The sequence below is a fragment of the Canis lupus genome, chromosome 10 (genome assembly GCF_048164855.1).
Source record: "Canis lupus baileyi chromosome 10, mCanLup2.hap1, whole genome shotgun sequence".
Taxonomy (NCBI): domain Eukaryota; kingdom Metazoa; phylum Chordata; class Mammalia; order Carnivora; family Canidae; genus Canis; species Canis lupus.
The window spans coordinates 21446079-21473712 of record NC_132847.1 but is presented as its reverse complement, the minus strand read 5'-3'; the positions used below and the strand labels follow the sequence as shown (position 1 = coordinate 21473712).

At 49.2% G+C, this 27634-nt stretch overlaps 1 protein-coding gene across 8 annotated transcripts in view; it reads left to right on the top strand.

Annotated features, from left to right (window-relative positions):
• The window catches only part of ACSL6 (acyl-CoA synthetase long chain family member 6), a 57910-nt gene that overhangs the window by 14639 nt on the left and 15637 nt on the right, over nt 1-27634 (top strand). For 4 of the 8 annotated variants that reach the window (XM_072840923.1, XM_072840925.1, XM_072840920.1 and 1 more), the window contains 16 exons: nt 2584-2804; nt 4956-5070; nt 5762-5826; nt 6105-6206; nt 6714-6813; nt 7366-7544; nt 8567-8599; nt 9938-9989; nt 18157-18230; nt 19793-19870; nt 21278-21412; nt 21820-21954; nt 22997-23092; nt 24327-24399; nt 26376-26464; nt 27461-27577. In XM_072840923.1, the coding sequence (XP_072697024.1) occupies nt 2610-2804; nt 4956-5070; nt 5762-5826; nt 6105-6206; nt 6714-6813; nt 7366-7544; nt 8567-8599; nt 9938-9989; nt 18157-18230; nt 19793-19870; nt 21278-21412; nt 21820-21954; nt 22997-23092; nt 24327-24399; nt 26376-26464; nt 27461-27577 (1638 nt within the window). In that variant the 5' untranslated portion in view covers nt 2584-2609. Of the gene's footprint in view, nt 1-2566; nt 2805-4955; nt 5071-5761; nt 5827-6104; nt 6207-6713; nt 6814-7365; nt 7545-8566; nt 8600-9937; nt 9990-18156; nt 18231-19792; nt 19871-19927; nt 20006-21277; nt 21413-21819; nt 21955-22996; nt 23093-24326; nt 24400-26375; nt 26465-27460; nt 27578-27634 lie in introns of those variants that run through there. The other 4 variants (XM_072840921.1, XM_072840922.1, XM_072840926.1 and 1 more) reach the window with 4 other exon arrangements.

Genomic DNA, 27634 nt, shown 5'->3' with positions numbered 1-27634 from the left:
AAAACCCAGCACTGCAGCAAAGGCTGCAAATGGCCATGCTCTGCTGCAGGGTAGCACCCAGGAGCAACTGCCAAGGGCTAGGGACTGCTGGTAGTGACGTATCTTTCCAGGGTTCTCTCTAAAATTTTTGGGACCATATAGCCGAGCTCTTGGGCTTGTCAGAGGCTTCTCAGCCCATTGACTCAGTTCAGCCCATTAGAGGAAACATCAGGAGCCCACCCCAAAGACTGATGAGTATATCTGGATTTTCTATTATGTGTATACAAAGTCATTTACCTGATAGACACGGCGGTGACTTGGTCTCCATATCTGCGGCTGAGGGAAATAAATGTCCCAAGGAAGCTAGCTGGTGGCCTGCTGGGGGTCTTCCCCAGAGTGGTTTTCATTGGTGAATTCACTGGGGTCCATAGTTGGGCCTCTTCTCTGCTGGTACCTTAATGTGATCGGTATGCCAGGAGTGATTTGTTCCTATGGGATGGCCTCAAAACTGATCTAGCTCAAGGAGGCTGCCAGTAAAACTGGGTCTCCAGCTCAGGAACTCAGTGAAAATGATCAGGCTGGCTGGGGGCTTACTTTCTCTGCTCCCCAGGGAGCACCCAGAGTCTATGGGTGGTTCATGAGTGTTACCAGGATTCAGACAGCAAGTTGTGCCACTCCCCAGGGACCACCTTTGCCTGGTGCTTAGACTTGCCTGGACTGAGCAGCCTCCCCGGTCTGACAGCACCTCTTAGCTATCTGTTTAATCGTGGCATGCCTCTGTGCCAGCCAGATACAGTATGAGTACATGGCTGAGTGATACTATCCCCACTCTAAAGATAGACAAGGGGAGGTCCAGAGAGATGGGTTATGTGCAACCTTGTGTAGTTTATAGGTAAAGGAGAAGGAATTTGAACCAATATTTGCCTGTTTTCTCTGCAATGACTTTGCACATCACTGACCTCATCTCTGGTGTGGTGCTATTACAGTTTAGTACAAATATTATTGTCAGAATTTCAGTAGATGTCTCCTCTCTCAGAGGTCAGGCAATTGCTGCTTGGTTCATCTCCTGTGGCTGTAGAGTGGCTGCTGTTGGGATTCTCACTGTTTTCCAAGAAGGGAAACCACAACCATGCTTCCAAAGGTAGAAGGCCAGTAAGGAGAGCAGCTGTAGATAGTGCAGGGCAGCTGGGAGCCTACCCAGCCCTCATCAGGCTGGCAGACCTGGAGATGTTATGTGGCGCTGGTAGCCTCAGATCCTAGTGGGCAGTGGCTCTGAGGAAGCCGTAGTGAGGATAAATCATCCAATGCCTGGTCAGTCTTGGGAGAAGTACAGACCCCTGAGCCCAGCTGGCCCTGTCTGCCCTGCTAACACTGTTTCACTTAGCGGCCATCAGGAGGACGTGGTAGCCCCTGGGACCTACTCTCTGAACCAAAGTTAGTCACTAGTGCTTCCTACAGAAATGCTTCCCCTGCCCACCCTAGGGCATCCACTCTGTCTCCTCATAGGCTCACTGTGTCCACTTGGGCTGTGGTAGGCAAGCACGGCACCCTGAGTACACACAGCACTCTGCTGAGCCCTTTCTCTCTGCACTTTGGTTCCTTTCCCTTCCCATCAGTTTAACACGTGCTCCTTATGCTGCTTCTGTTTGTTCGGGACATTAGCAGACGGGTTCACAGGGAAGACAGCTTAGGGCCCAGTTCATGATGGGGCTACCCGTGCTTCTTGGTACTTGGTCAGCGGCAGTGCGGAGCTACAGTGCACAGCGGTCAGCAATCTGGGACCAGGGAGCTGTATTTGACCTCACTCCCGTTGCTGTTGGTAACCCTGCTGTTCCCTCAGAAAGTTGGCCCCAGCATCACCTCTGGCCCTGGCAAAACTTTGGCTCCAACTTTTCTTTAAGGAGAGCCTGTGGTAGATCAGGATGTGGACCTGGGGGACCCCTGCTGTATCACTCACTGGACCCTTGCCAGATAGATCACCGCCCTCATATCATGAGGGCCAGAGGTGTCTGTCAGGATGGGTTGGGGGCTCCACTCTCCTTCCCTTCTCTGTCTCCCTCATGGTTGGAGCCTGGGGCCAGGAGCTTTGAGATGGAGTGGGGGGACCAGGCACCCCTTCACCCCACTCATTCTGGTCACTGTGCTCTTCATACTCTGGGAGCAAAGATAAGCCAAATGGTATGACTACATAGGAGAGGCAGAGCACCCTGACCCTGGGGCTCAGGAGGCTTTACGTACAGAGCTGTCAGAGCACATGCTGACCTCTGCAAGATACGGAAGCATCTGTCAGTCATGGCCTGGGGCCTGAGCCTGTGGGTCTCAGGAAAACTGGTTGGATGTCTGACTGTCAAATGTGACTCCTAAGCGCTCTGGCCTGTCACCTGGAAAGGCCCTTCTAGGAGGCCAGCTTCTGGGATATGCTGTGTTGCACCAAGAGATGGTACACCCCAACTAGCCCAGGGCCTGCCCAACAGTGTATTTGGCCAGGGCTTGGCCAAGGTCACGGTGTCGCTTGTGATCCAAGATAGATGGAACGACAGGGGAGGGACTCCTCCCTAGTCTGCCATCAGCTCTTCTCTCTCACCTGCCTCTTGTTTCCTACAGAGTTCATCCTCTCACTTCTGGAGAAAATGCAGACACAGGAGATCTTGAGGTTGCTGCGGCTGCCCGAGCTGGGTGACTTGGGCCAATTTTTCCGCAGCCTCTCAGCCACTACCCTCGTGAGTGTGGGTGCGCTGGCTGCCATCCTCGCCTACTGGTTCACTCACCGGCCAAAGGCCTTACAACCACCATGCAACCTCCTGATGCAGTCAGAGGAAGTGGAGGTGAGCAGTGTGGAAGCAGCAGGGCTGTGGGACGTAGTGGACAGAGGCATCTTGAAGGTAGAAGCCAAACTTGTAGCTGATTTGACCTCAAATGGTGCAGAGAACTCATTTTCCCCTGGCAGCTAGCAGTAAGCACCCCACCACCACCACCACCACCACCGCCACCAGGGGCCTTGAACAGGGTCTCCTACAAGATGCTCCTCTGGCTTTCCTAGGAACTGAGCCCTGGGCAGAGCCTGACCGTGGCCTTACACCAGACCTCTAGTTTGCCAACTTCTTGGGAAGCCTTAGATCATTGGTTCCTCAGTAGAAAACCTAAGGTTCTCAGGGGGCTGCCAGGTAACTCCCCTCTTGGTCTCCCTGTGCCCACTCTGGGCTCATCCTGTGCCCAGCCTTGGTCTACAGCTGGGACTCAGAGCTGAGCCTGCCCCATGGCCCCGTCTTCCCAGAGCACATGAACTTACAGGGAGGGTAACCTAGAAGAAGAGGTGCTGTGGCCCAGCCTGGACAAGGGCATCCCAGGCTAACTCTAGAAGGACTAGTGAGATTTCTTTTTTTCTTAAGCTTATGAAATGTAAAAATTGTCTTTTTCTTAAACTTTATTCATTTTGAATATATGCATGCTTCAGAAGAATAAAAGGTCACAGACTGAAAAGCTTCTACCTTCTTCCCCTTGCCTGCAAGTTTTCTGTCCTAGAGAACCGTCCATGAGCAAATGGATAGCATCTGCCCCCCCACCCTTTTCTTCTTCTTCTTTTTTTTTTTTTTAAGATTTTATGTATTTCTTTGGGGGGGTGCAAGGCAGAGGCAAGGGGAGAGAGACTCTCGAGCATACTCCCCGCTGAGCATGGAGCCCTTTAGGAGGGCTCGATCTCACAAGATCACAACCTGAGCCCAAATCAAGAGTCAGATGCTTAACCCCCTGAGCTACCCAGGTGTCCTTGCCCCTCTTTCTAAATGCTGTCATGCTGCACACACAGTTCGGCATCCTGTTTTTTTGTTATTGATGGTGCATCTTGGCAACCATGAGCATACCAGACTTTTGCCTGGTAGGAGAGGATGCAGGTCTAGATAGGATGAGCATCTTCAGGGCACTTTTCCAGTAATGATGTGTGCAAAGGTGGGGGTATGTAAAATTGTACCTGGTGGCTTTGGGAAATGGTGATTCACATGGGGTGTCTAGATGGCAGAAGGGATACCCATGGGCTAGCAGAGTGGTTTCCAGAATGGCCTTTGGTGACCAGCAGCCCTGAAGGGCTGGCCATGCCTTTTACCAGTTATATGGTCCTTGGCAGTTTCTTAACTCTCTGAGCCTCAGTTGTTCTCAACTGCCAGGTGGGTAATAAAAAGAGCACCCATTTCCTAAGGTTGTGGTAGGGATTTGGTAAGATGACACAGAGAAAGTACTAGACTGTTTTGGTAAACTTATAATTATAACTCACTTGAAGAGGCTAATAAAGACAAAGGTCCATGGGCCAGGACCCTGGAGAAGGGCAGCATGGATTTATTTTGGGTTTTTAGTAGTATAGAGACACAGTGCCAATTTGTGCTATGGAAGGATCAAGTGGCATGGGCAAGAGCGTGCCTAGACAGGTATCTTCAGCCAGTACACACACTAATTCATGCTATTATGTGAATGATGGTTGACACCCAAATGATTCTTAACCTAGGGGCACAGCAGCAGCAGCAAATGAGATGAAAGCCACCTTGGCAGGCTGATCCTGATGCCAGAGGGTAGCCTGACTGTAGCCAACACTCCCCATTCCATTGAATGAGTGAACCAGAGGTGCATATGAACAGTAACTAAAATTCTGTACATTTTGTGTGTGCTAACCTGGTGTTGAGGTACTGTGTGCCTATATGGGAGATCAGTGTACTGGGCTGTGTGTGTGAGCCAACTGTGTTTGAGTGTGGGTGCATACAGGCCTAGTGTAGACAAGCTGGCTGTATGTGAACATGTGTAGAGGTTGTGTGTGTACAGTCCAGGTGTTATGTATAGGCTGTGTATGAATGCATACAGAGCATGTCACAGCCCCAGCCATGTGGCCCTGGTGTGCATCCAAGCTATGTGCAGCCTGATGCATCCTGGTGCCCTCTCCTGATGCCTCTGCCTGCCTCAGCCAGCTTCCCTGGCCTGTGCTTGGCTCGTAGGACAGTGGTGGGGCCCGGCGATCTGTGATCGGGGATGGCCCTCAATTGCTCACCCACTACTATGATGATGCCAGAACCATGTACCAGGTGTTCCGCCGTGGGCTTAGCATCTCAGGTGAGAGGGACTGTGGGGATGTGGAGGCACTGTGGCAGGGAGTGATCGGGTGCAAAGGTAGTGGTGGGCAAACAAGGTACCAGGGGCCTGGGAGGTGAGTGGTGCCCAGGATCAGAGGAGAAAAGCCACTCTTGGCCCTTCTCTCACCCCATCAGATAAATAGCTGCATTATGTGGCCAAAGGGCTGACCTCAGCTTTGTTCTAGAACTTCAGACTGCCTGACCTTAAGCTGTCTCTCAGCCCATACTTTATATCTCCTGTGGGCAGCCCCTGATAAACCTCAAACTGTCAGGCCACTGGTTGGCATGATTCAGAACCTGAGCCTCTAAGATGTCTGGGTGAGACAGTGTATGGGGCAAAAGAAAATGGTTCCAGAGAGACAATTTTCTGCTTCTGCCTCATGGCCAGGTCTCTGTGTCCTCTTGGGGCTGCATCACACAGGTCATGGTGGGAACTGGTAATGTGTCATCCCACATTTCTGGGCCTCCCTAATTCCTGAGTATGTGTCATGCTTGTGTACTTTAGGCCTTCTTGGGCTTCTGCAGGTTACACAGGCAGCTAAGGGGCAGTTCACTTGACTCATGGGCTACCTGACAGCATGGGATGTCCATTCAGGAGTCTGATGAGCAGGTGCAGGTGACACCCCACCCTACCATCTTCCCTGGTACAAGGCCTGCTTATCTCTCTGCAGGGAATGGACCCTGTCTTGGCTTCAGGAAGCCCAAACAACCTTATCAGTGGCTGTCCTATCAGGAGGTGAGTGATGGAGGACAGGCCCCACCCTGTCGACTCATGTAGATCTGGCCCTTGGGGGCTTGTAGGTACAAGCCCCCAAGGGCCCCCTGAGGTCTCAGAGGGTCATTTTTTCTTTGCCTGGCCTCTTTGCCAGACTCCCGGCAGCAACCTCATAGGGCTTCCAGCAGACCTGGGCAGAGACTTGGGGAGGTCTCAGACCTGTAGGAATCCACACCTGGGGATCTCCCTCCCCTGCCAAAAGTCCTTGCTTTCTATCACTTCCTCATGTCTGTGTGCAGGTGGCCGACAGGGCTGAATTTCTAGGGTCTGGACTTCTCCAACACAATTGTAAACCGTGTACAGATCAGTTTATTGGCGTTTTTGCACAAAATCGGCCAGAGGTAAGCATCTGCCTTAAAGTTTTGGAGGTATCAGTGGAGTAGGGGGATTGAATATCATAAAACAGCCCTGCTCCCACTGTTTGTAGGGCTTGGGATAAGAGGAAAAATGGATCTAGTTAGTCCATGCCACCCCTCATTCGCTTGGCTTTGCCCCTAATCAGGAGTGGAAATCCCAGCCAAGCTCATCCATACCACCCAGTCCCACAAAAAGCTGTGTTCTGAGCCATGGGGGAAGAATGACCCAGGGCAGAAGGCCATGCAAGCCTATTATATACACTTGGGCTGTTTGGAGTCCTAGAATTCCTTGGGGATATGCATGATCCAAAGGTTGTGGGTAAGCAGGCACAACTAGTTAGCCTCATGGATTCCTTGCCACACAGAGAGGGCCAGAACAGAACCTTCTCAGTAGGACCCAGAACAAGTTCCCTGGTTGCCTGGGCATAAGGGCAGTATAGCCCTCCTATCTGCTCTGTGCTCTCCCAACCCCAGACCTGTGTGTCTCCACAGTGGATCATTGCAGAGCTTGCCTGCTACACGTATTCTATGGTGGTGGTCCCACTCTATGACACTCTGGGCCCTGGTGCTATCCGCTACATCATCAGCACAGGTGAGCCACCACTGCCCCCTCTTGCCACTGGCAGCCAGCCCCTAGAATCCCCTCCCCTCCCCCCATCAGGTTATACTAATTGTCTGACACTAGTAAGTACTTCACTTCCATCCTCAAAGAACGTTCTCCACTTTGGCCCTTGAGGTAGCTTTCCCTGGTTGGACTTCCCAGAAAGACACCTTACACAGAGCCTGGCTACTATGAAGGGGCTACCAGTCCCCACATGGGCTTCCAAGTCTCTGAGGCTTAGTATAGCTGGGGGCAGTTGCCTGAGGTGGGGGTGCAGCAAATATCTCAAGCAGATCTGAGATTACGGAGCCTGATCCTGGAGCAAAGGAATGCTTGGAATCTGCTCTAGGAAATTCCCTGGTCTTTTGCCCTTGGTTTCTCCCAAGTTCCCTGCTCTTTCCTCTCTATACAGCACTCCATATGGCCCACATGGCCTCTCTTATGCATTTTTATACACAAGCTTTGGCACACACAGTCCATAGTTCTGCTGCCTGGCACATGTACCCACAGTCACAGCCTGACTTTCCCTGATGGTCCCTTCAGCTGACATCAGCACCGTGGTGGTGGATAAACCTCAGAAGGCCGTGCTTCTGCTAGAACATGTGGAGAGGAAGGAGACTCCGGGGCTCAAGCTCATCATCATCATGGAACCGTTCGAGGAGGCTCTGAAAGAAAGAGGGCAGGAGTGCGGGGTGATCATTAAGTCCATGCAAGCTGTGGAGGTGAGGATCTGCTCCTGGGCTATTTACTGGGCCACAGCTACTTGGGCCAATGAGCCAGAGCTGCTGGTTATCTGCCCCTCTCATGCCCTGGGGTGGATGTCTTAGGCCATCAGAGTTCTTCAGGGTCAAAACAGAGCAAGCTTCACAAGGGCTGGCAGAGGGTGGTAGAGTTGGTGCTCATAGGCATCCTCTCAGCCACAGGCTCAGTTTGTTGGCCCAGCTAATGACACAGCTCCAACACGTGGGTGATGGTACCAGCCTGCCCCAGAGTTATGTCGTGTCTGGGGCTTCCTTTTTTCCATCTAACCATCAGCCTGTCTGAACCTGAGGACTATAGAGATGAGGTCCCAGAGTCTTTGAGAGGTTCTTCCAATGTGTCTGAGACTCCCAGCGGCCAGCAGAACCAGTTTTTCTGTGTGTGACCTCTCTGGAGGTGTGGGTTTGATGGCAGCTTGCCTGCTGGAGTGACACAGGCCATCCTGGCCTCCCAGAACTCACACTCTGCTCAGTAGCAGTTGACCCCAACCATACCTTACTGGATGTAGGCCCCTGGGCTCTCCATTTGTCCTCCTACATGCCTGTACATTTCTAACTATGCTTGTAATGCCTGTATACTTGTACCCTTTCATGGCTTTTGGGGCCTCATATACAGTGGCAACTCCCATCTGCCCCTCTATCCCTGACCATTTATCTAGAAGTCCAGGTCACCCAGCCACTCTGTCCAGGTGGGCACCTCAAGCTGTCTCCCCAACTATGCATGTGCACAGTGCCTAGGCTTGCCCTGGGCCTTGAGCACCTTGGCTGTAATGTGCAGGATGGCCTAGGCCTGGATGTGTATTTGAGGAGACCACTCAGGTGGTTTCTCCACATGGGCTATGTCTGAATAGGGAATCCTGAACTCTAGGCTGGGTACAAGGGCAGGGCATAGTATGCTGAGTTTATTTTGATTTTTTTTAGGTTTTTTGCTTGTGTTGATTGATAAGAGCTTTTGAGCATTTAAAAATAGGATTTTTCTCTTCCAGGAATGTGGCCAACAGAATCATCATGCTCCTGTGGTAAGCTCATCTGCCAGTGGGTCTTTCTTGAGCAAGATGCTGAGCAGGGCTTATCCTCATAGACTCCCTGCCAGGGGCTTGATAGGAGGTCAGAGCAGCCCCCTTGTGTTAATAAGCAGCCACTGTGAGCAGCTTGGGAAATGTACCAGGACTTCTGCGGGGGCGGGGGGGGGGGGGGAGGTATGGGGAGTGGTCTAGAAAGGGGCCTGCAACAAGAGTCTGACATTTAGGAGTGAGAAAAAAGGGAGCCAATCCTGGCCAGTCTAGGTTCTCTAGGAAGGCTTCTTTGGGAAGGCTTCTTTTTTTTTCTGAAGGTAGTGAACTCTGTCAGGATGGGGTGAGCAGAAGCAGCAACACAACCAGAAATGAACTCTGGGGCTGAGTGGCCTTTTGATGTCTGCTGTCTTTGTTCATCTCTGCTCTGTGAATTTTTCTGTGTGTCACCCCAAAGTGATACTGCCTGGGCTTAAGTCACCAGTGACAGTCACTGGCCCTGGGAGGGCCCTGTGGGGGTTTTAAGCTTGCTTACAAGGCTTCTCGCCTCCAGCTCAGTTCTTCCCACTCTTCTTACCTGTCCCTGAGCTTTGTCCTACGTAGGCCGGCCCTTCACGGGTAGCCCTGGAATGTACCCACCTCCTCCATACAAGGCCTTAGAGCACTATTCTCCGACTCCTTGGCATGCTCTTGCTTCTTTGACCTCTGCCAATGGCCAGGCTAGTTCCTCTCCCAGAGCCCACCCTCCATTTATCTGGAGAGATCTGGCCTGTCCCTCATTCTCAGCTCATGTCACCTCCTCTGCATAAGCAGACACGATAGGTTCCTCCCAGTGACCCCAGGACTGTGTGCCCAGTGCCAGGGGCAAGGGCCTGACGCAGAGCAGTCTTGGTGACACAGTGGGAAGCTCAGTTCCTGGGCCATGTGTTCTCCTCCCAAGCCTAACCCCAGACATTTGGAAGAAAGTGGGAAGGAAGGGTGGAACCAGATCACATCCACTAGAAAGGTGTGGTCTCTTTTAGAGGCCTGAATGTGGCCACTACAGCCTGATCCCATCTAGAATTCAGCTCAGATTCAAGTTGAGGAAGCAGCAGAACCAGGTAAGAGGTTAGTGGGACAGATGGATGTCCAGGCGTCCAGTAGGTTTCTTCAGCCTCTTTCCCCCTTTCCTGGGGACTTGCCAGCCCGCCTCTCTGACTGCAGCACACAGGGGTGTGCACATGTACCCACACAGACCCCCATACCTACACATGGCCAGTGGGGCTAGTAGAGGGGCCCAGGGCTCTTGGGCCCTGGCTGGCCATACTGGGTCTATTTAACGCACACTTCTTCTCAACTCTGCAGCCCCCGAAGCCCAGCGACCTCTCCATTGTGTGTTTTACAAGCGGCACAACAGGTGAGCACAGGCACCCAGATCATCAGCCAGGGCCACCTACAGCCTTTTCCCCACAGCCTTGGTGGGGCAGATGCAGGGGTCTCTGGTGCACTCCATGGCCTGGGCTGAGCCTTGTCCTGTGCTTGGCTACAGATGACGGGCCCCTCCTGCTGCCCCCAGTGCTCGGCAGGAGGCAGTACAGGTGGCTGGACATGGATGGACAGTGTGGACCGGGAGGTACAAGGTGGGGATGCCATCCCCCGGCGCTGGAGCCACAGAAGAGCTGGGTAGCTGAGTTCCATCACTCCCCTCTGAGAGGCAGCTCTCACCCCTCCACTTCCTGCCTCTGCCTGGCCTTTGTGTCAGGGACTAGGGAACAAGTGTGGGATTTGGTGTCCGAGAGCCTCAAAGTCCCACTTCCACCACTGGCTGGGCAGCTACAAGCCAGTCATTTAACCTCGTTGCCACCCACTCTGCCCAGCTCCTCGCCTTGTAATGAGGGTGGTTAAAAGTGCTGAATAGGAGAGGGGATGGCGTGTGAAAAGGTGGTGCCAAAGCTCTGCAGCATGGGGCTGGTTTGCCATGGACATGGCTGTCAGGACAGGGATAAGCAGAAATAACACCACCCCGTGCCTGGTGCTGACAGAGAGTATACATAGTGATGTTTGCAGGGACAGCCAAGGCAGGCTGCCTGGGGCAGGCTGGGGGGCAAGAAGCACATGAGGAACACAGTCAGGGCCATGGCACTTCACAGCCTGCAGTGCCCTGCTCACCCAGTCACTGAGCTGCTAGGGCCTCAGCACCACCTGTGAGGCATGCAGATGTGGGGGCTGGTCCTGTGTGGATGCCACTAGTAGGTGATGGTAGGGGACTTGTGCCCTAGTCCCACAATGCCCAGCCCAGTGCTCTTCCCATGCTAATGCTCCATCTCATCTGCTGACTTGGAAAGTTGCTTGTCTTTTCCCTAAATGGTCAAGGAATTTTCAGCCTTCTTTTTCCAGACTGAGGACTGGCCTGCCTTGATGTTAGCTCTTGGTGGGGCTTACAGCAAACCAGGGCTTCCCATGCTTCCCGCAGACTTAGCCTCTTAGTCATTTGGCAGATCCTGACCAGCCCCACAAGCAGGACTCTCCATGAGGACGGATCATGATAAACATGACCTTATTGGATCAAGATGGATTTTTACCATTAACTAAGTGGGTTTGAGGGTTTCCCCCCACATTGCTAATTTTTGTCAGAAAATAAATAGCATAGCTCTTGCTCCCCAGGAGCTGACATCTAGATTCAACCTGGAATTCAGAAATGCCCTTCAGGTTTACATTGTTTTTTGTCATGAGTTTCATGATGTAAAACTTTGGTGACCTGTCTCTCCAAGGCTGGGGAACAGGTTACTACTGTGGCCTTTAGCTTTGGACCTGTGCCCTTGGAGCACTCCCCTAGGCTTTTAACGAGTCACTTGATGTTGCCCCCATATCTGGAAAAGAACTTCACAGTGCAGAAATGTGCTGTCACCCAGCTGGAGAGGGCAGGCCTCATGTCTAGTGCTTTTCCAGACCATGAAATCACAATTGGAAGCTAAGCCATCCTGCCCAGGCTCTGTGTGGTGGAAGTTGTGGGACGTACAGAACCTGACCAATGAGTGGTGATTTAGTGCCCGAGCTTTCCATTCTAGAGGTGTTGCTGGTGCCAGGGCAGAACTGGAGGATGTAGTGTACCTCTTATCACCCTGCCCGGCTGTACTTGGATTTCCCTTGCATTAGCCTGAGCTGTGCTTCTGGTAGCCATCCTGTTGTCAAGCACATCAGCCCTACATGTCCTTGGCATCACAGCCTGCATACAGCTTCCTTTCCATACTGAGTGTCCTGGCTCCCAGCTTCATCAAGAGCCATACTGTTCTTTCAGTGAGGAAAGATGGAAAATATGATCTAAACCTGATATTTGGTTCAGGATTCTGGTGGAATCATTCTGGGAAGATTTTTTTGTTGGTATGTGATGGAAACATCTGTGGAAATTCCTAGAATAAGCCAGTGCTTTGGAGCCTATAGTCAGGCCAACAAGGTCCTGGAGGAGGTGAGAGCTTGGGGTTTGTCTATACTCAGGGATGGCTACTGGATGGTTATGTGATTCGTTATTCCAAATTCATAAAATGACTTTCAGCTGGACTGGAGTCTGACACCCCCTCCTCCCAAAAAAGACAACTTGTGGGTATAACATAGTCCAGTTAAGGAAATCTGGCCTCAGGAATGATAATTAAGACCTGTCCTATGAGTATATGTACTCTGTCTTCCCAGAGAAGAAAATACAGTGGTCTCAATCTATGTTTTTAGCATTCTTTTTCTAATTTATATAGATTGACTCATTCAGCTTATTTATGGAGCATCCACTATGTATCAGACCTAGTGCTGGGGGCTGAGGTCACAGGGATGGATAAGCCAGAGCCCTGTTTTCTTGAGCTCACAGCTCACATCACCAAGCAGTTCAGTAAAATTTGGTCACTGTCTCGAGGGTCTGCATCCCAGGGTGCATGGAGCACTGGGCCACCAAGAGGTCAGAAGAGCAAAACAGAAAGGATTCTCAGAGGAAGTCCATCTGAGCAGAGTCTTGAAAGAGTGGTAGCTGGAGGAGAATAGAAGGAAGGGCACTCTCAGGGGGAACAGCATATGCAGAGGATTGGCTGCAAGAAAGAAAATGTTGCTTTGAGAGAGAGCTGACTGAGGGACTGGTAGTCTGGGGACAGGATCTGGAAACACTGGCAGGGGAGGAGTGATAGGGGCAGGAGTTTCACATGGAGACAGCTGGAGATGCTAGAGCAGAATAGAATCTGTCAGCATTGTCCAGTGGCTAAGCTGTTGCCCATAGGATGTTGCTGGTGCTCTTGGCAAAGGCTAATCATAGAGTGGAGGCTGGATGCAGAGGCTGATGCAGTGGAATGAGCAGTGAATGGGAGGTGAGGTTGTGATTTCAACAGGTGTGGACAATTCCTTCAGTTTGGTGGCCATGTCACCAAAAGACATGCTGACACTCACTTGGGCACTTTATTATATGTATGTTAGGCTGTAAGAGACAGTTTAAGTAAAAAAAAACAGATTAGCTCCGAAGAAACAATAGAGCAAGAGTGGAGCTGACAGAGGCTTGGAGGGGATGAGGCTCATGTTATTTTCCTGGAAACCCCTGAAAGTGTTCTGTGGCATCGAGAAAAAGCCACTGGAGACAGAGGAAAGGGAGGTGCTGTTCAGTGGAGCCGAGCCCCCAAAGCTTTGGTTTATTTATTTTTTAAGATTTTATTTATTTATTCATGAGAGACACAGAGTGAGAGGCAGAGACACAGGTAGAGGGAGAAACAGACTCCCTGCAAGGAGCCTGATGTGGGACTCGATCCCAGGACCCCGTGTCACGACCTGAGCCGAAGGCAGACGCTCAACCTCTGAGCCACCCAGGTGTCCTACAAAGCTTTGGTTTAGATTAGAGGAGAGAGGAGGCTTCCAGGTACCACTAGGAAAAAGACGTGTCCTGTCTGGAGAAGAAGGGGAGGAAGTATAGGGGGAGGCGTCTCGTCTCTGCTGATTGGGGACACCCATCAAAACTCAGCCATCTGCAGTCCATTAGCTGAGTATGTAGATACCCATCAGCCTTATGTCTGTGGCTGCTCAGAGGTGGGATCTTGGGAAAATGTTCTCCTTGACGTGTTCGCTTTACACCATTCAGATCAGGACTTATACGACCATATGCATCATACTGACAAAATCTCAGTATTCCTGCTGTGCAGCTTTAGGAGAATTTCTTGACCTCTCTTAAGCCCCCACTTCCTTGGATATTAGATGAAGCTAGCTGATACCTGTAGCATGGGCTATTTTAAGAAATAACTGAGCTGCCATGCATGAGATGCCCACCTAGCACAGTGCCCACATTCGTGGGTGTTCAGTAACTGGCTGCTATTAGAGATATTATTTGTATTCCTACCAGCTCTCAAGTCTGATTGTTTAAAAAAAATTTTTTTAATGGTGGATATGGGGTTGATGAAAGTAAGACTCAATCCTAAAAGAAGATTTGGGACCCTCTAGCAGGGAGATGAATACTCTGCCTTAGAAAGCTCCCAGAGCATTTCTGTCACTGGCATCTTTTGTAACCCATCTTTGTGTGAAAGTGGAAACAAGCAGCCAGAGGAACCTCCAGCCAGAGGGCCCGGCACTGCTCCCAGCTCCACTCCCACCCACCCCTGTAGGAGAAACCTTGAGCTTAGCTTCACTCCCATTAACTATTCTCACTTGGAGCCAGTGTCCATCCAGTGTAGACCTTCAGCCAGTGAAATGCCTTTCTGCACATCAGCCACGGATGGCCAGCCCAGGAATGTTGGCTAAAGCCCAAATGACAGTTGCAGAACCTGAAACGAAGAGGTTTTTATCCTTTCAGCAGCTGGAGGGAGGACAAATGGGAGGATGGCCAGCCTATGAGTAGAAGGTAGTAGGCCTCATGCTGCTGAGATGTCGGGGCCCAGGCAGCTGCACCTCCAGCCCATGTTGCACCAGAAGAGGAGAAAGCCAGAGCAAACATTGGTTCTTTAACTTTGCCGTGGGTCTAGTGAGAAATGCTTACCTGTTCCTCCATATGAGGAGCTTGGAAATTTTTCCATATCACATTTGAAAGAAATACTGCTAGAAGCTTGCACTTGTCCTGGAATCAGAGAAGCAAGCAGAACTTTCCAAAGGCTTACTTACCCCCCACCTCAGACCTTGCATCTTCTCCCAGGATTTGTTGTCCACATGTGCTTCTCCTTCATCCTTTGGGACTGCATCAAGGGCTGACTTGAGGAAATCATTTGAACATTTCTGGGAACATTTTAAAATTCTGTAACTCATTGGAAGTTTATAAAACCTCACTCATACATGTAAGAAAGCTGGAGGAGGACAAAAAACAGCAGAGCGAGAAGGGACAGGCAGACTGCCTGGCCTGCAGCCAGCCCTAGCTGGGGACACAGCAAAGTGGACCAACTTGCACTTTCGACCTACACCTGCAGTTCTGAGTTCAGGCTGTCTGTGACTTATGACCCCCGTGAAACTTACCTGGTGGTGACCAGAAAAGGCGTGAGGTGCCTGTGTTTTCATCCTGGGGGCAGAAAAAGAGCTACTACCCCCCCTACTGAGCAACTTTAAAGGCACAGATGGAGCTAAAGGTTTGTTTCTAAAAGGTGTAAACTTTTCTCATCATTTTGGAGAGGAAAAAGATTTGTCCAAGCAGACCTGAGTGACTGCTACCCTTATATGTGTTGTGGACTGAACTGAATGGAGGCTTCAGACAATTTTCATTAATGAAGACAACTTTCTCTTGAGGTTCTCAGCCATCCACTCTGAGGTTGTATTAGACATGAGCAAGTCAGCCAGCTTAGCAGATCTAAAGCTCTATAGCATTGGATCATATTTTGTGGGAGCTCTGATTTCATACCTAGCATTTTGGAGGTATTCCTTAGAAGTTTCCAGAACTTGAGAATCCAGAGGTAAGGATCTCCAGGTGATACTCTAAGGATAGTTCATGAGCCCAGAGACTCTGTGGGACTTATACACGAGGGATCGTTCAGGGACACTTCTTAATATGGGCTTGGGTTTGAGGAAGGATGCTGGGATGAAAGGATGACCAGCAGAGGTGCAATGGGTCTTCTTCATTAAAAGAAGAAGGATATTTTAACAGCTACCTATTCAAACCCTGTAACCCTCTGTGTCCCCAAAATCCTCCGTGCAGTCTGCAGTATGGCTGTGTGTGCCAGAGCACTCGTTAAAACCCCCGCCCATTACATACCTGGGTCAGACTGAGATGGGCCCGTCCTGATGCCCCTGCATCTGACAGAATTTTTCTGCCCCGAATGAAAACAGGCACCTCACTTACCTTTTCTGATCACTGCCAGGTCAATTCCCCCTCTAGGGGTGGAGCGGGCTGTGTGTGTGTGTGGGGGGGGTTGTCCCTAAGTCACAGACAGCCTGATCTCAGAACTGCAGGTCCAAAGCACAAGTGGGTCCACTTCGCTGCCATTTCTTGGGCCCCAGCTAGGGCTGGCTGCAGGCAGGGCGGGGTGGGGCAGGCTGCCTGTCCCCTCTCCCTCTGCTGTTTCTCCTCCTCCAGCTCTGAGGCTTTTGGTTCACTCCCACCAGGTGGAAGTTGGGAGGGAGAAAAAGGAAGTGGGAAAGATGAAACCGAGAGATGGCCACTTACAGGAGTTCTCTTGATTATCTGCTCCCTCCTCCCCTTCAGCTTCTGCCTGTGGTGTTCCCAGCTGCTTCCCCGAGTCAGGGGGACACTGACCTGTGGACAAGACGCCTTTTTTTTTCCTGTTAAATTTTATTTAAATTCAGTTTGCCAACACAAAGTACAGCACCCAATGCTCATCTCATTGTGTGCCTTCCTTAATGCCCATCACTCAGTTACCCCATCCCTCCAACCCACTCCCCTTCTGCAACCCTTTGTTTCCCAGAGTTAGGAATCTAATGGTTTTCTTTCTTTTAATCCACCATTCCCACCACCACCCTCTCAGATTGATATTCCCTCTGCACACTCCATATCCAGTCCCTGGGATTTTTTTTTTTTAATTTTTATTTATTCATGATAGGCACACAGTGAGAGAGAGAGGCAGAGACACAGGCAGAGGGAGAAGCAGGCTCCATGCACCGGGAGCCTGACGTGGGATTCGATCCCGGATCTCCAGGATCGCGCCCTGGGCCAAAGGCAGGCGCCAAACCGCTGCGCCACCCAGGGATCCCTGGTCCCTGGGATTTATTATTTATTTGTAGGTACAGTTTTCACATTTCTCACTGGTACCCTCAGCTGCAGGAAACAGATCAAACTTTGAGTTAGCTTGGGTTTTGGGCCCCGAAAGAAGATCCCTCATTCCTCCCCACTTTGACAGGGTCTAGAACTGTGTAGCTCTTTCTGAAGAAATTCTTCTCACAAATCCACTTCTTCCCATCTCTCCTCCTCTTCCTATCCCCCTCCCCTCCCTTCCCCCCCCTTCCTCAACTCCTCCCTCTCCTCCTCTTCCTCCTTCTCTCTCTTCTTCTTTTCCTCCTTCTTTTCCCTCTCCTCCTCCTCCTCCTTCTTCATTGAACTAAAATTCACCTGGCATAAAATTAAACATTTTAAAGTGAACAATGTGGTAGCATGTACTACAATACTCTCTTTATCTCTGTTCACTTAGACCTTTTATCACCTCTTTCTGGGTAAGGATTGCAAAGTTAACATATTAGTGTATTTAATATATACCGGGTAAATTCTGCTCATGGCCTGGCCCCTCACGTTTGGAGTTTCACAAATGTTTTATCTGCTGTCTTAGTCGAATCTTCTAATTTAACATCTTTTGCACATGGATTATATCCTTAGACCTTCTGAAAGCCAATGAGGTAGGCATTGTCCTTATTTTACAGGTAAGTGAACAGAGAGGACAGATGGCTTCCCTGTGCTATGCTGGCAGTGACAGGCAAGGCCAGGAGTTGAAGCCAGTTAGTTGTGTCCAGCACATGTTGTGTCCACCCTGACATGAAATGGTGACTAGCTGGCCTCCCTCCCAACCCACTGTGTCCTGGGTCCCCATCTAGCTTCTGTCTTCTGAGTCATTCTAGCAGACTTGGGGTTACTACAAGCAGTAGTGAAAGGTCTTATCAAGACAAAGTGAGAATATCCGTGTCCTGTCTTTGCCGATGAGCTGGCAGGAGGGGCTGCCCCTGTGCTCTGCTCCTCTAGCCTGGCCTGAGCCTAGGGCCTTTCCTGGTGCTGCGTGCAGCAAGGAAGTCCTCTGCCAGCACAGCACAGATGGCTGCTGGATTCTGGGGACTAGACCCACTCAGCCCAGAAAGCAGCACAGGGTACTCAGTATCTGAGGAGACTAGAGCCTGTGCTTCCCCAAGAGGCAGAAGAGGGGAAGGCACAGGCCACAAGTAGCCAGCCTGTCAAGCCTTGGGACAGCCTGGCTGTGTGACTGTCACCTGTCTTCTGGTCCTAAGCTGCTGGGACCTCAAGGTGGGCTTTGAGGGTCTATAGGATGAACGTCTCTGACACAGCATTCATTGTCTAAGACTCTAAAGTGGCTGCAGAGGAAGGCCAGAGGCTTGGATGGGCAGTACAGAGTGGGACTGTCAACTTGGACAGTCTTCTCAAGGAGTGGCCCTTGAGCTTCCAACTAATTTGCCTTTTTGTTTTCTCTTTTCAGGGAACCCAAAAGGTGCGATGCTTACCCATGGGAACGTGGTGGCTGATTTCTCAGGCTTTCTGAAAGTGACAGAGGTGAATAAAGTAGTCTCACTAAAGCAGGTGTCTCTTGAGGATACTCTCAAGCCTCAGAGGCTTTTTATTTGTTTTCTTTTTATCCCCCCTCCCCAATGTAATCTGAGCTGCCTTTCCCAGGCAGGAGTTTCTGTTGTCATTAGAGCAACACTTTAACCCCCCCCAAACTCTGAAATGATCCATACCTCATAAATAGCCAATTTGAGTTTTAAGAGTGCTAAGATCCCAGAAAGAGAAACATGTGAACCTATTTTTCATTTTTAACTGCAAAAAAGTGAGCTTTCTGTGGTTTTATGTATACCTTTATTTAGAAAGTGATCCTTAATAACTTGTTTTTCAAATAGGCCAGGCTTTAATTCAGTCATTTTGTGTTTAAGGACTACTAGAGTCTGAGAAACAACGGCAACTGCTAATTTGTAAGACTGTACTTTAAAAGGTAAATCTAAAGTAAAAACAAACAAACAAAAAACCCTTAATATCTTGGCTTGACAAAAGCATGTTAGCATTTTATAACTGGCTAAGAAGGAAGGACATTTTTCCTCAAGTGGTGAGTATCCATAAGTCCTGCAAGTTTCCTTCAGGAGAACGGAATGTTCCTTTTCATGTAAGTTAGGCTTTTTCTCCACTGTGGAGAAAGATCATCCTCCACATTCATGCCTGATGGCATTATGGAGTATATGCCCCCGAGTACTGGTAGATTCTGGTAAAAGACTCTGAGAGACTGTTGTGGCTGAACCTAGTCAGGAGCCATAAGCCAGGTTCCTGGGGCTTGTCCAGGCTCGTTCAAAAGCCAGCCCAGGAGGACGAAGGCTCTGTGAAGGGGTCAGGGGCAGGGAAGTCCCATAATGCAGAGCCCCTGAGTGCTGGCCTTGTGCACATCCCCCTGGCCAGAGCAGCCTCTGTCCCTGAGGTCAGTCCCTTCTGTGTATAGTGGGCTGGGGGGCACAGCAGGCCTTCCTCTGAGCCTCCCCCACAGGCCCTGTCCCCAGGCCATGGCTTGTGAGGCCTGGCTCTGCCATCTGTTTGTCTGGGACTCATACCCCAGCCACAACTGGTGTAGACCTAGGGTTCCCTGGGTCCCTTTTCTGGAACAAGGACCAGAAAGTGCCAACGAGCCGAGACCCTCAAACTCCCTGCCCAGGTGGCCCAGGAAGATGGCGAAGTGGGGCCTGGCCCCCCGAGGAGACTTCCCTGCGGAGCTGGGCTCTGCTGGTTTATGTGTGCTTCACTGGGCTTTTTGCTTCTGCAGATAACCTAGACCTACTGGCTGCGCCCTAACACTCCGCCTCCTACGCTGCCCTGTCTCTCTCTCCCTCTTTTCTTCCTGCGTCTTTCATATACCTCTCCCTCTCCCTCTCTCTCTCTCTCTCTCACACACACACTTTTTCTCTCTCTTTCATCTCGCCCCTCTCTCTGCCCCCTTCCCTCCACCCCCCTTGCCCCCCTCCCCCTCTTCCTATTTGCCCCTCCAGGACCATTTTCTCTGTATTGTTTTATGACTCTCTTGTCGTCTTCCTGTCAGTGTTTCTTTCCTTTCTGTCTCCCATGCCCGTCACCTGCAGAAAGTGATCTTTCCGAGACAGGACGATGTGCTCATCTCCTTCCTGCCTCTGGCTCACATGTTTGAGAGAGTAATCCAGGTAAGACGCCCACCTGACTGACCGGGCCTTGCCTGGGCTCCTTCTGTTTTCTTACAGAGTCAGTGGGCTCCCACTTGTGCGGATGTGCACATTTCCTATTTGCCTTTAGCACACATGTTTGAGCGAATGGTGCAGGTAAGGCCCGGCTCCAGGGAGGCACAATCTGTGCCCAGAACCCAGGACCCTAGCAGGGTGTCACTTGTCACTGGTGCCATGAAGTAGAACTAAACTGCCCTGTCCTCAGAAGGTACCACAGGGGTCAGGGGACCTTGGCCACCGGACTTGTCCCTTCTGGTATGACTCCAGGGAAGACCCCAGGCCTGCCTTGTCTTACCTGTGGATATGCCTCAGCTGACAGAGGCCCCAGCAGATGGCCTCTGCTCAGAGAGGATTTACTATTCACACTCTGTGCAGTATGATGGCCAAGACACTTATATACCATAACTTCCAAAACTCATGAACTCCTGGAGAGGAAAACAAGACAGTGAAGTTGGGGGATCCAACTGTCATGACTCCTCACTCCGGCTATGGGACTGGCGTTATGATTGGCCCTGAGACCGGCCTTGTGGGAGGTGGGGGTGGGGGTGGGGGTGGTCCACATAAGGTTGTGGGAACAAAGAATTTTCCACGCATGTGTCACTCAAGGGACCAGCCTGTGAATGAGCCGTGTCTTCTAAGCCTTTCCCGTCTCACTTGGGGGAGAGCTGGTATATTAGGGCATGCTTTCCAGCTTTTCAGACCTGGATTAGAATGCCATAGTTCATTACTATGAGCTAGTTTTGTGACTCTGGGCAAGTCCCTTTACCTCTCTGAGTTTTGCATTCCTCGCCTGTGAAATGGAGATATAAATGCTGCCTCACTCGTAGAGTTGCTGTGAACATTAAAGAAAAGAGCATGTTTTCAGCCCCTGGCATATTCCTAAACCCACTAAGAATCAGCCCGGCCCCCCCTTTGGCCCTCCATCAAGTAACACCCACAGCCAACATAAACAGTGTCTGATAGTACTCATGGGCACTGTACAGCATTCCAGGTATCCCTGAGGGAAATCCACAGACCTGGAGTGGACCCATCGATAGGGTGCGGTACAGCTCAAAGACCTGAGTTCCCAGGGAGGTCCTTGCCCAGGGCTTGGGAATTGAGTGTGAGGGAGTAGGCTCCACTTAGCCTTGCTGCTCTGCATCTTCCAAAGACTCAGGATTCCCCTCTGTCTCTTGCTACTTCACCCCCATGCCGAGTGGGTCTTAATGGGAAGGGAGAGCATCTCAGATGGTATTCTTGAGTGTCTCATGGCAGCAGCCAGAGCTGGGTTAGGGGGTCATGGGTGCCCTCCATGTAGGGCAGAGCTTTGGACTACAACCAGGAGTGACTACCCTGAGGGACTTCTCTCTTCCTGTCCTCTCCCTCCAGTCTGTTGTCTACTGCCATGGGGGACGTGTCGGCTTCTTCCAGGGAGACATCCGTCTCCTCTCAGATGACATGAAGGCTCTGTGCCCCACTATCTTCCCTGTGGTCCCTCGATTGCTGAACCGGATGTATGACAAGGTAAGCCCTATAGGGAGTCTCTGGCCAGACTAAGCTGCTGTGCATCTACTTGTCTGGACAGGATCTGGAGCCCCAGGCAGGCTTTCCATGCTTCCTGGGGCATGAGGTCCTAGAATTTGCCTCTTCTCTTCCTTCACTCTCACCTTCCTTCTCCTGTTTTCTTCCAATTCTCTAAAACCTTATTTAAGGAGATTTTTCTTCAGGAATGTCTATCCCCACAATGTGACCAGATGCTGATTAACCTTTAGCTGGGTGTCGCATACCCACTGACCTCCCGCAGAGGCAAAATGGAGCATGGCTTCTCTGTTGGTCAGGCTTGCCTTCTTCGTGGGTTAGGTGGGCGAGGAGTGTCTGTCTAAAGGTAGTACACACAGGCCTGACAGCTGCTTCTTACTTCTGTTCCTCAGATCTTCAGCCAGGCAGACACACGACTAAAGCGCTGGCTCCTGGAGTTTGCAGCAAAACGTAAGCAGGCTGAGGTCCGGAGTGGAATCATCAGGAATGATAGTATCTGGGATGAACTCTTCTTTAATAAGATTCAGGTAAGAAAATGAACAAGTGACACCCAGGTGGTCTTAGGGAAGAATTTGGGAGGCTTATTCCAGTGGCCTGTAGTCTTATAAAATAACTCATTTGCTCATGAAATCAAAGCTTAAGCTACCATTGAAGTATTAAAGGACTCCTTTTTATTATTTGGGTGTGTGTGATATTTGCCAAAAAGCAACCAGCAAGGACTCCTGGAAAGTAGGCCCCCTGGCCTCCACAGGCAACTTTGCCCTTTAGTGGCCAGGTCCATCAGGTATTCCTATGGCCTGAAGGTTCTCTTGCCCCTCCCTGTAGCCTTGGCTATGCTGGCTTTCCAACAGCACTAGGTTCTACCCAGTGTCCAAGAATCTTCCTTTCCTTTCCTATTTCCTATTCCTTCAACCCCTCCTGGACTGGGCCAATCATGAATTACTCACTGCTGTATCCCCATATAAGTTTTCAGGCTCTACAAATACCCAAGGAATTTGTAGCTAATTAGTAGCATTACTCGTTTTTTTCTTACTACTCTATTTTTAGCTAAGACAATTAATATTTAAACTCCCTTGGCTCAACTTACAGAAACAAAGTGTTTAAAGAATCCGTTGTCCTCTGCAGTGCATAGTAAACAGAGTAGAGCATGGTATTGATTTAAAAATGAGAAAAGGCTGTGCCATTACAATGGAAGTGGGAAGAAATTGTCCTAAGTAATTGTTTTGGCTACTTGCAAATGATGGGAGAGTGAGGAAAAAGCTGTGTACTTTAAAGAAGGGAAAGCCAAAGTTATAGAATAGTACGCAGATTAATGGTACTTACCTCCAAAGACACAGAGGAGTTGGCCATATTGCGGGTCAAGTTGCAAAGCTGATTGGATTGATTCATTTGAAAGGAGATAAGATTCCTTCAGCTCATGTGGTATGCAGCCTCAGACCTTCTCTTTTATCCCTACCGTATGGCCAGGTAAAGTCCAACTGTTGAATGTTGACCTTGGATAGGGCCTACATGGGCTATACGCCATCTCCAGCAGCACAAACTGTGGCAGATTCTTTTCTCTTCCCACAGGCCAGTCTTGGAGGATGCGTGAGGATGATTGTCACCGGAGCAGCCCCTGCATCACCGACAGTCCTGGGATTCCTCCGGGCTGCTCTAGGATGCCAGGTAAAGTCTCCATGTGGCTTTCCGTAGGGGCAATGGGATGTGTGTCAGGGCAGAGCCCATTACAGTCTCTACTGGAGAAAGATCCTGGGGGCAGGAATTGAGTGGGACAAAAGCTCCCTCCTCTGAGGATGAAAAAGGCTCAGAGTCAGTGAAAGCCAAGATGCTCTTGTGACATTCTGCAAAGTCCAAGTGTACCCACTCTGAGAAAAAGGGTAGTTAAACTATATATGGATCATCATTGTGCTAGAGAACCCATACTGCACTTGAGCCAGCATCTCTGCATTCTCCAACCTGCAAAATATCTCCCAACCCAGGGATCCCTGAGTGGCGCAGCAGTATGGCGCCTGCCTTTGGCCCAGGGCGCGATCCTGGAGACCCTGGATCGAATCCCACGTCGAGCTCCCGGTGCATGGAGCCTGCTTCTCCCTCTGCCTGTGTCTCTGCCCCTCTCTCTCTCTCTGTGACTATCATAAATAAATAAAAATTAAAAAAAAAATATCTCCCAATCCAGAAAAGGAGCCGTCGAGATGGGGGATGAACTCCATTGGTGTTTTGTTATTTGATTAAATAGGTTTTGTCATCTCTAAAATATTCATTCCTTCATTTATCCATTCAATTAATATTTATTAAATTCCTGCATACGCAGGGCTATGACTCATATATTTTATGCAAAGTAGGTGTATCTGTTTCATAAATGTGCATGCTTAAGTTTATATACCTTAGAAACCAGTGCTCCTTTCACTGTCATCCTATTCTGTACCAACATAGTCCGACCACTCCTAAAGGCAGACTCTCACACATGGTGTATTCCTACAAGCACATGGGGCTCTAGAAAGGAATATTTTACAGAGCCAAAGGGAAACGTACAGTAAGTTTTAAAATACTTGTCTTAAAAAAATAAAATAAAATACTTCTCTTTCATAATGTTATCCAAATGAAAAATAAAGTCAGTAGTTGAAAATAGGTCAGAAATCTTCACCCCCAAACCAAATAACCTTCTCTACTAAGTGTCTGCAAAAAAAAATAGCCCTTCTTCCAAGCCAAGGAACCACACATGTTGTCTGCATTCAATTTCCCCTAGAGGAGCTTCCCTCCCCGCACCCCCCCCACCCCCACCACACTCCCCAGCGTGGAACAGCCACATGCTCCATGGGAGGTTCACTGGCTGCAAAGGGCAGCCAGTCAGATGTAGGAGCACATATACTTACAGTGTAGTTTTGTTTTTTGTTTGAAGGTTTATGAAGGTTATGGCCAAACTGAGTGCACCGCTGGATGTACCTTCACCACACCTGGGGATTGGACCTCAGGTAGGATGGGCTAGAGATCATGTGGGAAAGACTCATGCTGATCTCAAACTTCCTTACAGAAAGCTAACTTATGTGGGCACTTAGGAAAATAGTGACAGAAAAGAAAGAAAAACACTGATGGTGGTTATGTCTGGGTCGTGGCATACTGGGTGTTGTTCTCTTTGGTACATATTCTTTTCCAAATATATTTAGTATTTTCCCACTTCTTTTATAGATAACTAGAAGTCATTAAAAAAGAAGCAATAGATCACAGTATATAATTCCAGGTAGAAAAATGCTTTTAATACCAGTAAATAACAGCATGTTGGATTTTGTAGATGGGAACCTATTTTAGAATAAAGGGAGCAGCCATGAATTGGATATGATTTAGGAAAGAAGGGCAAGTTCATAGTGACCGAGCACTATTTCTTAAAGGGCCATTTCTGAGATTCTTTGGGGTCTCCTATAATGTTAATGTCTAAAAGGCAACAGCATCCTCAGGAAGGAGCAGCTCCTTTCCATGCCCTCATTCTGAACAGACTCATCTTCCAGGGCAAGGAGGAAGCAATATGTAGCCCCTGTATTGTCCATCACCAAATTTAGACCAGGCACTGGAAGAATCTAAAAAACACTGAGCAAAATCCTTCAGGATACCAACTTCCTCTGTGAGTCTGGGGCCACTCTTCAACCTCAAATTTGCTCAACTACACACTAGAAAACTCAAGGTGATGCATGTGGAAAAGAAATATGCATAGTAATGCAATACTATTTTCAGTATATTGAGGCAGTCAGCAGAAACATGATAGGTGGATTCCAAATTGGAATCATATTTGATCACATCAAAGACAGAAGCATTTTTCTCTGAGGTTTATCTCTCCAAATTCTAGCTAAATTAAACCTCTCTTGTATATAGATTCTTTGATGTCTCTGTCTCTCAAAAATTTACTACAAAAATGATCTTCTGAAGTCCTGGATCAGTAACTTTTTTCTTACTGCTGCCATCATATTTACTGACCACTCAATACGTATCCCCATCTTTCTGGGTACTTTCTTCCCTCTTATTGTCATCTTCCTCATTTTCCTATGTAAGATTTTTGAGATTTTGCCTTTTTAAGTCATCCTTATCATCAAACTTGCAAAATATGTTGCATATGAGAGGATAGATTTTTTTGTACAATATTATAAAAGTTGGCAGCCTCTTGTTGAAAAAGAAACCAGTGTCACAACCTCAGTTTTCATCTGCATGGCTCACTTTTCTTTCAGGACCTTGGCCAGCACCTACTTAACCATCTTCCACCTCGCTAGTGAATTGTGCTAACAACCATAATTTCTATAAAATGACTTAGATGTAATTGTGCAGTTGGATTATATATGAGCAGGAATATATGAAGTCATATTTTTCAGGGACGAGTTATCTCATCCTTGTCTTCTATTTCTTTTTTACTCTTAAGTATAGTATGTGGACTAGAAGCATCAGTATCTCCTGGGTGTCTGTAAGACATGTAGACTCTCAGGCCTCATCAGAAATCTAAATCTTAACAAGATTTCTAGGTGGTTACTATGCACATTATCCAACATTCTGGTGACTGGCAGAAAAGTAATAATGACAGTATTTTATGATCCAAATCAAGGGTCTGACAGAGGGGGAAAAGCATTTAATATGGACTCTATTGTAAAAAGAATCCTGATTTTGTGATTGATGTGGGTATGAACCAACCCCTCCCCCCAGCTCCTGCAGACTTTGTGCAGGGTGCTGGGCCAGGAGTGCCTGTTTAGCTTTTAAAAGAATCAGATGCAAAACAAAGGCCCAGCAGAGGTTGGCCTGTCTTTTCTCCAGAACTTTTTTCAAATCATCAGTGCTTGCTTGTGACAAATGCCTGTCTAAAGGTATACTGCTCCCCTTCTGTATTGTTCCCCCATTTTTATATGGCCTGGAACAGTTTAGTGCTGAAATTGATCTGAACACTGACAAATGCCATATTGTTTTGGTGTTCTAGGGCATGTAGGGGCACCTCTGCCCTGCAATCATATCAAGCTCATCGATGTTGAGGAACTGAACTATTGGACCTGCAAAGGAGAGGGAGAGGTAAATTTAGGAACATAGCCATTTATGCCTCTGGATGCCACATATAGTGAGTAAAAGAAAACAAAAAACAAACAAACAAAAAAAGAAAATGGAATTGTTTTCCTTTCACCCTCCATGTAAAGTCACTTTAGATTACTGATTAATTTGACTCCATTGAATTCAGAATTTCCTCTCTTGCTTATGAAGCAACTGACCCCCAGGGTTTGAACAGGGCTAGTCTAAATCAAGATTTGAAATTCCCAAATTTCTGTAGCGGCACCTGGGTGCCTCTGTCGGTTAAGTGTCCAACTCCTGATTTTGGCTCAGTTTATGATCTCAGGGCCCTGAGATTGAGCCCTGAATTGGGCTCTGTGCTCAGTGGGGAGTCTGCTTGAGATTCTCTCTCCCTCTCTGTCTGCCCTTCCCCCCACTCATGCTCTCTAAAATAAATAAATCTTTTAAAAAAAAAAAAGAAATTTCCAAACTTTAAATTTAAAAAATCCATTTTTTCCCCTAACTGACGTGGCCTGTTAACTTTCCTGTGTCTCAGCAAAAATGGGACCATTTGCAACCCGGCCAGAAGGGGGAGATAGAGCTGGCCTATACCTGTTCGCTCCATGAGAATAGATGGGCAAGTGACTGCCTTGTCATGAAGCAGGGGGCTCGAGCATCCCTGGTGGAATCAACCAGCCGTCAGTAACCGAGGAGACCCCATCCAGTGTCACAAAGCAGCACACGCTGAAGGGAGGGGGAAGGCAGGAGGCTAGGGGGTGAGGTGGGGTAGAGGGGCAGGACAGGGAGAAAACATGGAAGACAGATGATGCTATTTGAGGGAAGTGGGAGACCATTCAGTCTGCTGGTGGCTGTTCCTGTGCTCTTTCTCCATCCTAGCTGTTTCCGCAGTGAACTTCCTGGGGGATAGGATACCTTATCCTATACAGACCTCATGACAGCCCTACTGTTGAGTGAGATTCCTCATGGTATGGGCTGACAAAAACCTGGTGTTTGTCCCTACAGATATGTGTGAGAGGACCAAATGTGTTCAAAGGTTACTTGAAAGATCCAGACAGGACAAAGGAAGCCCTGGACAGCGACGGCTGGCTTCACACTGGGGACATTGGCAAGTGGCTGCCGGTACGTACGTTTGCAGCTGTGGCTCTCCACACACTCTCGAGATGGGAGGGTGTAAAA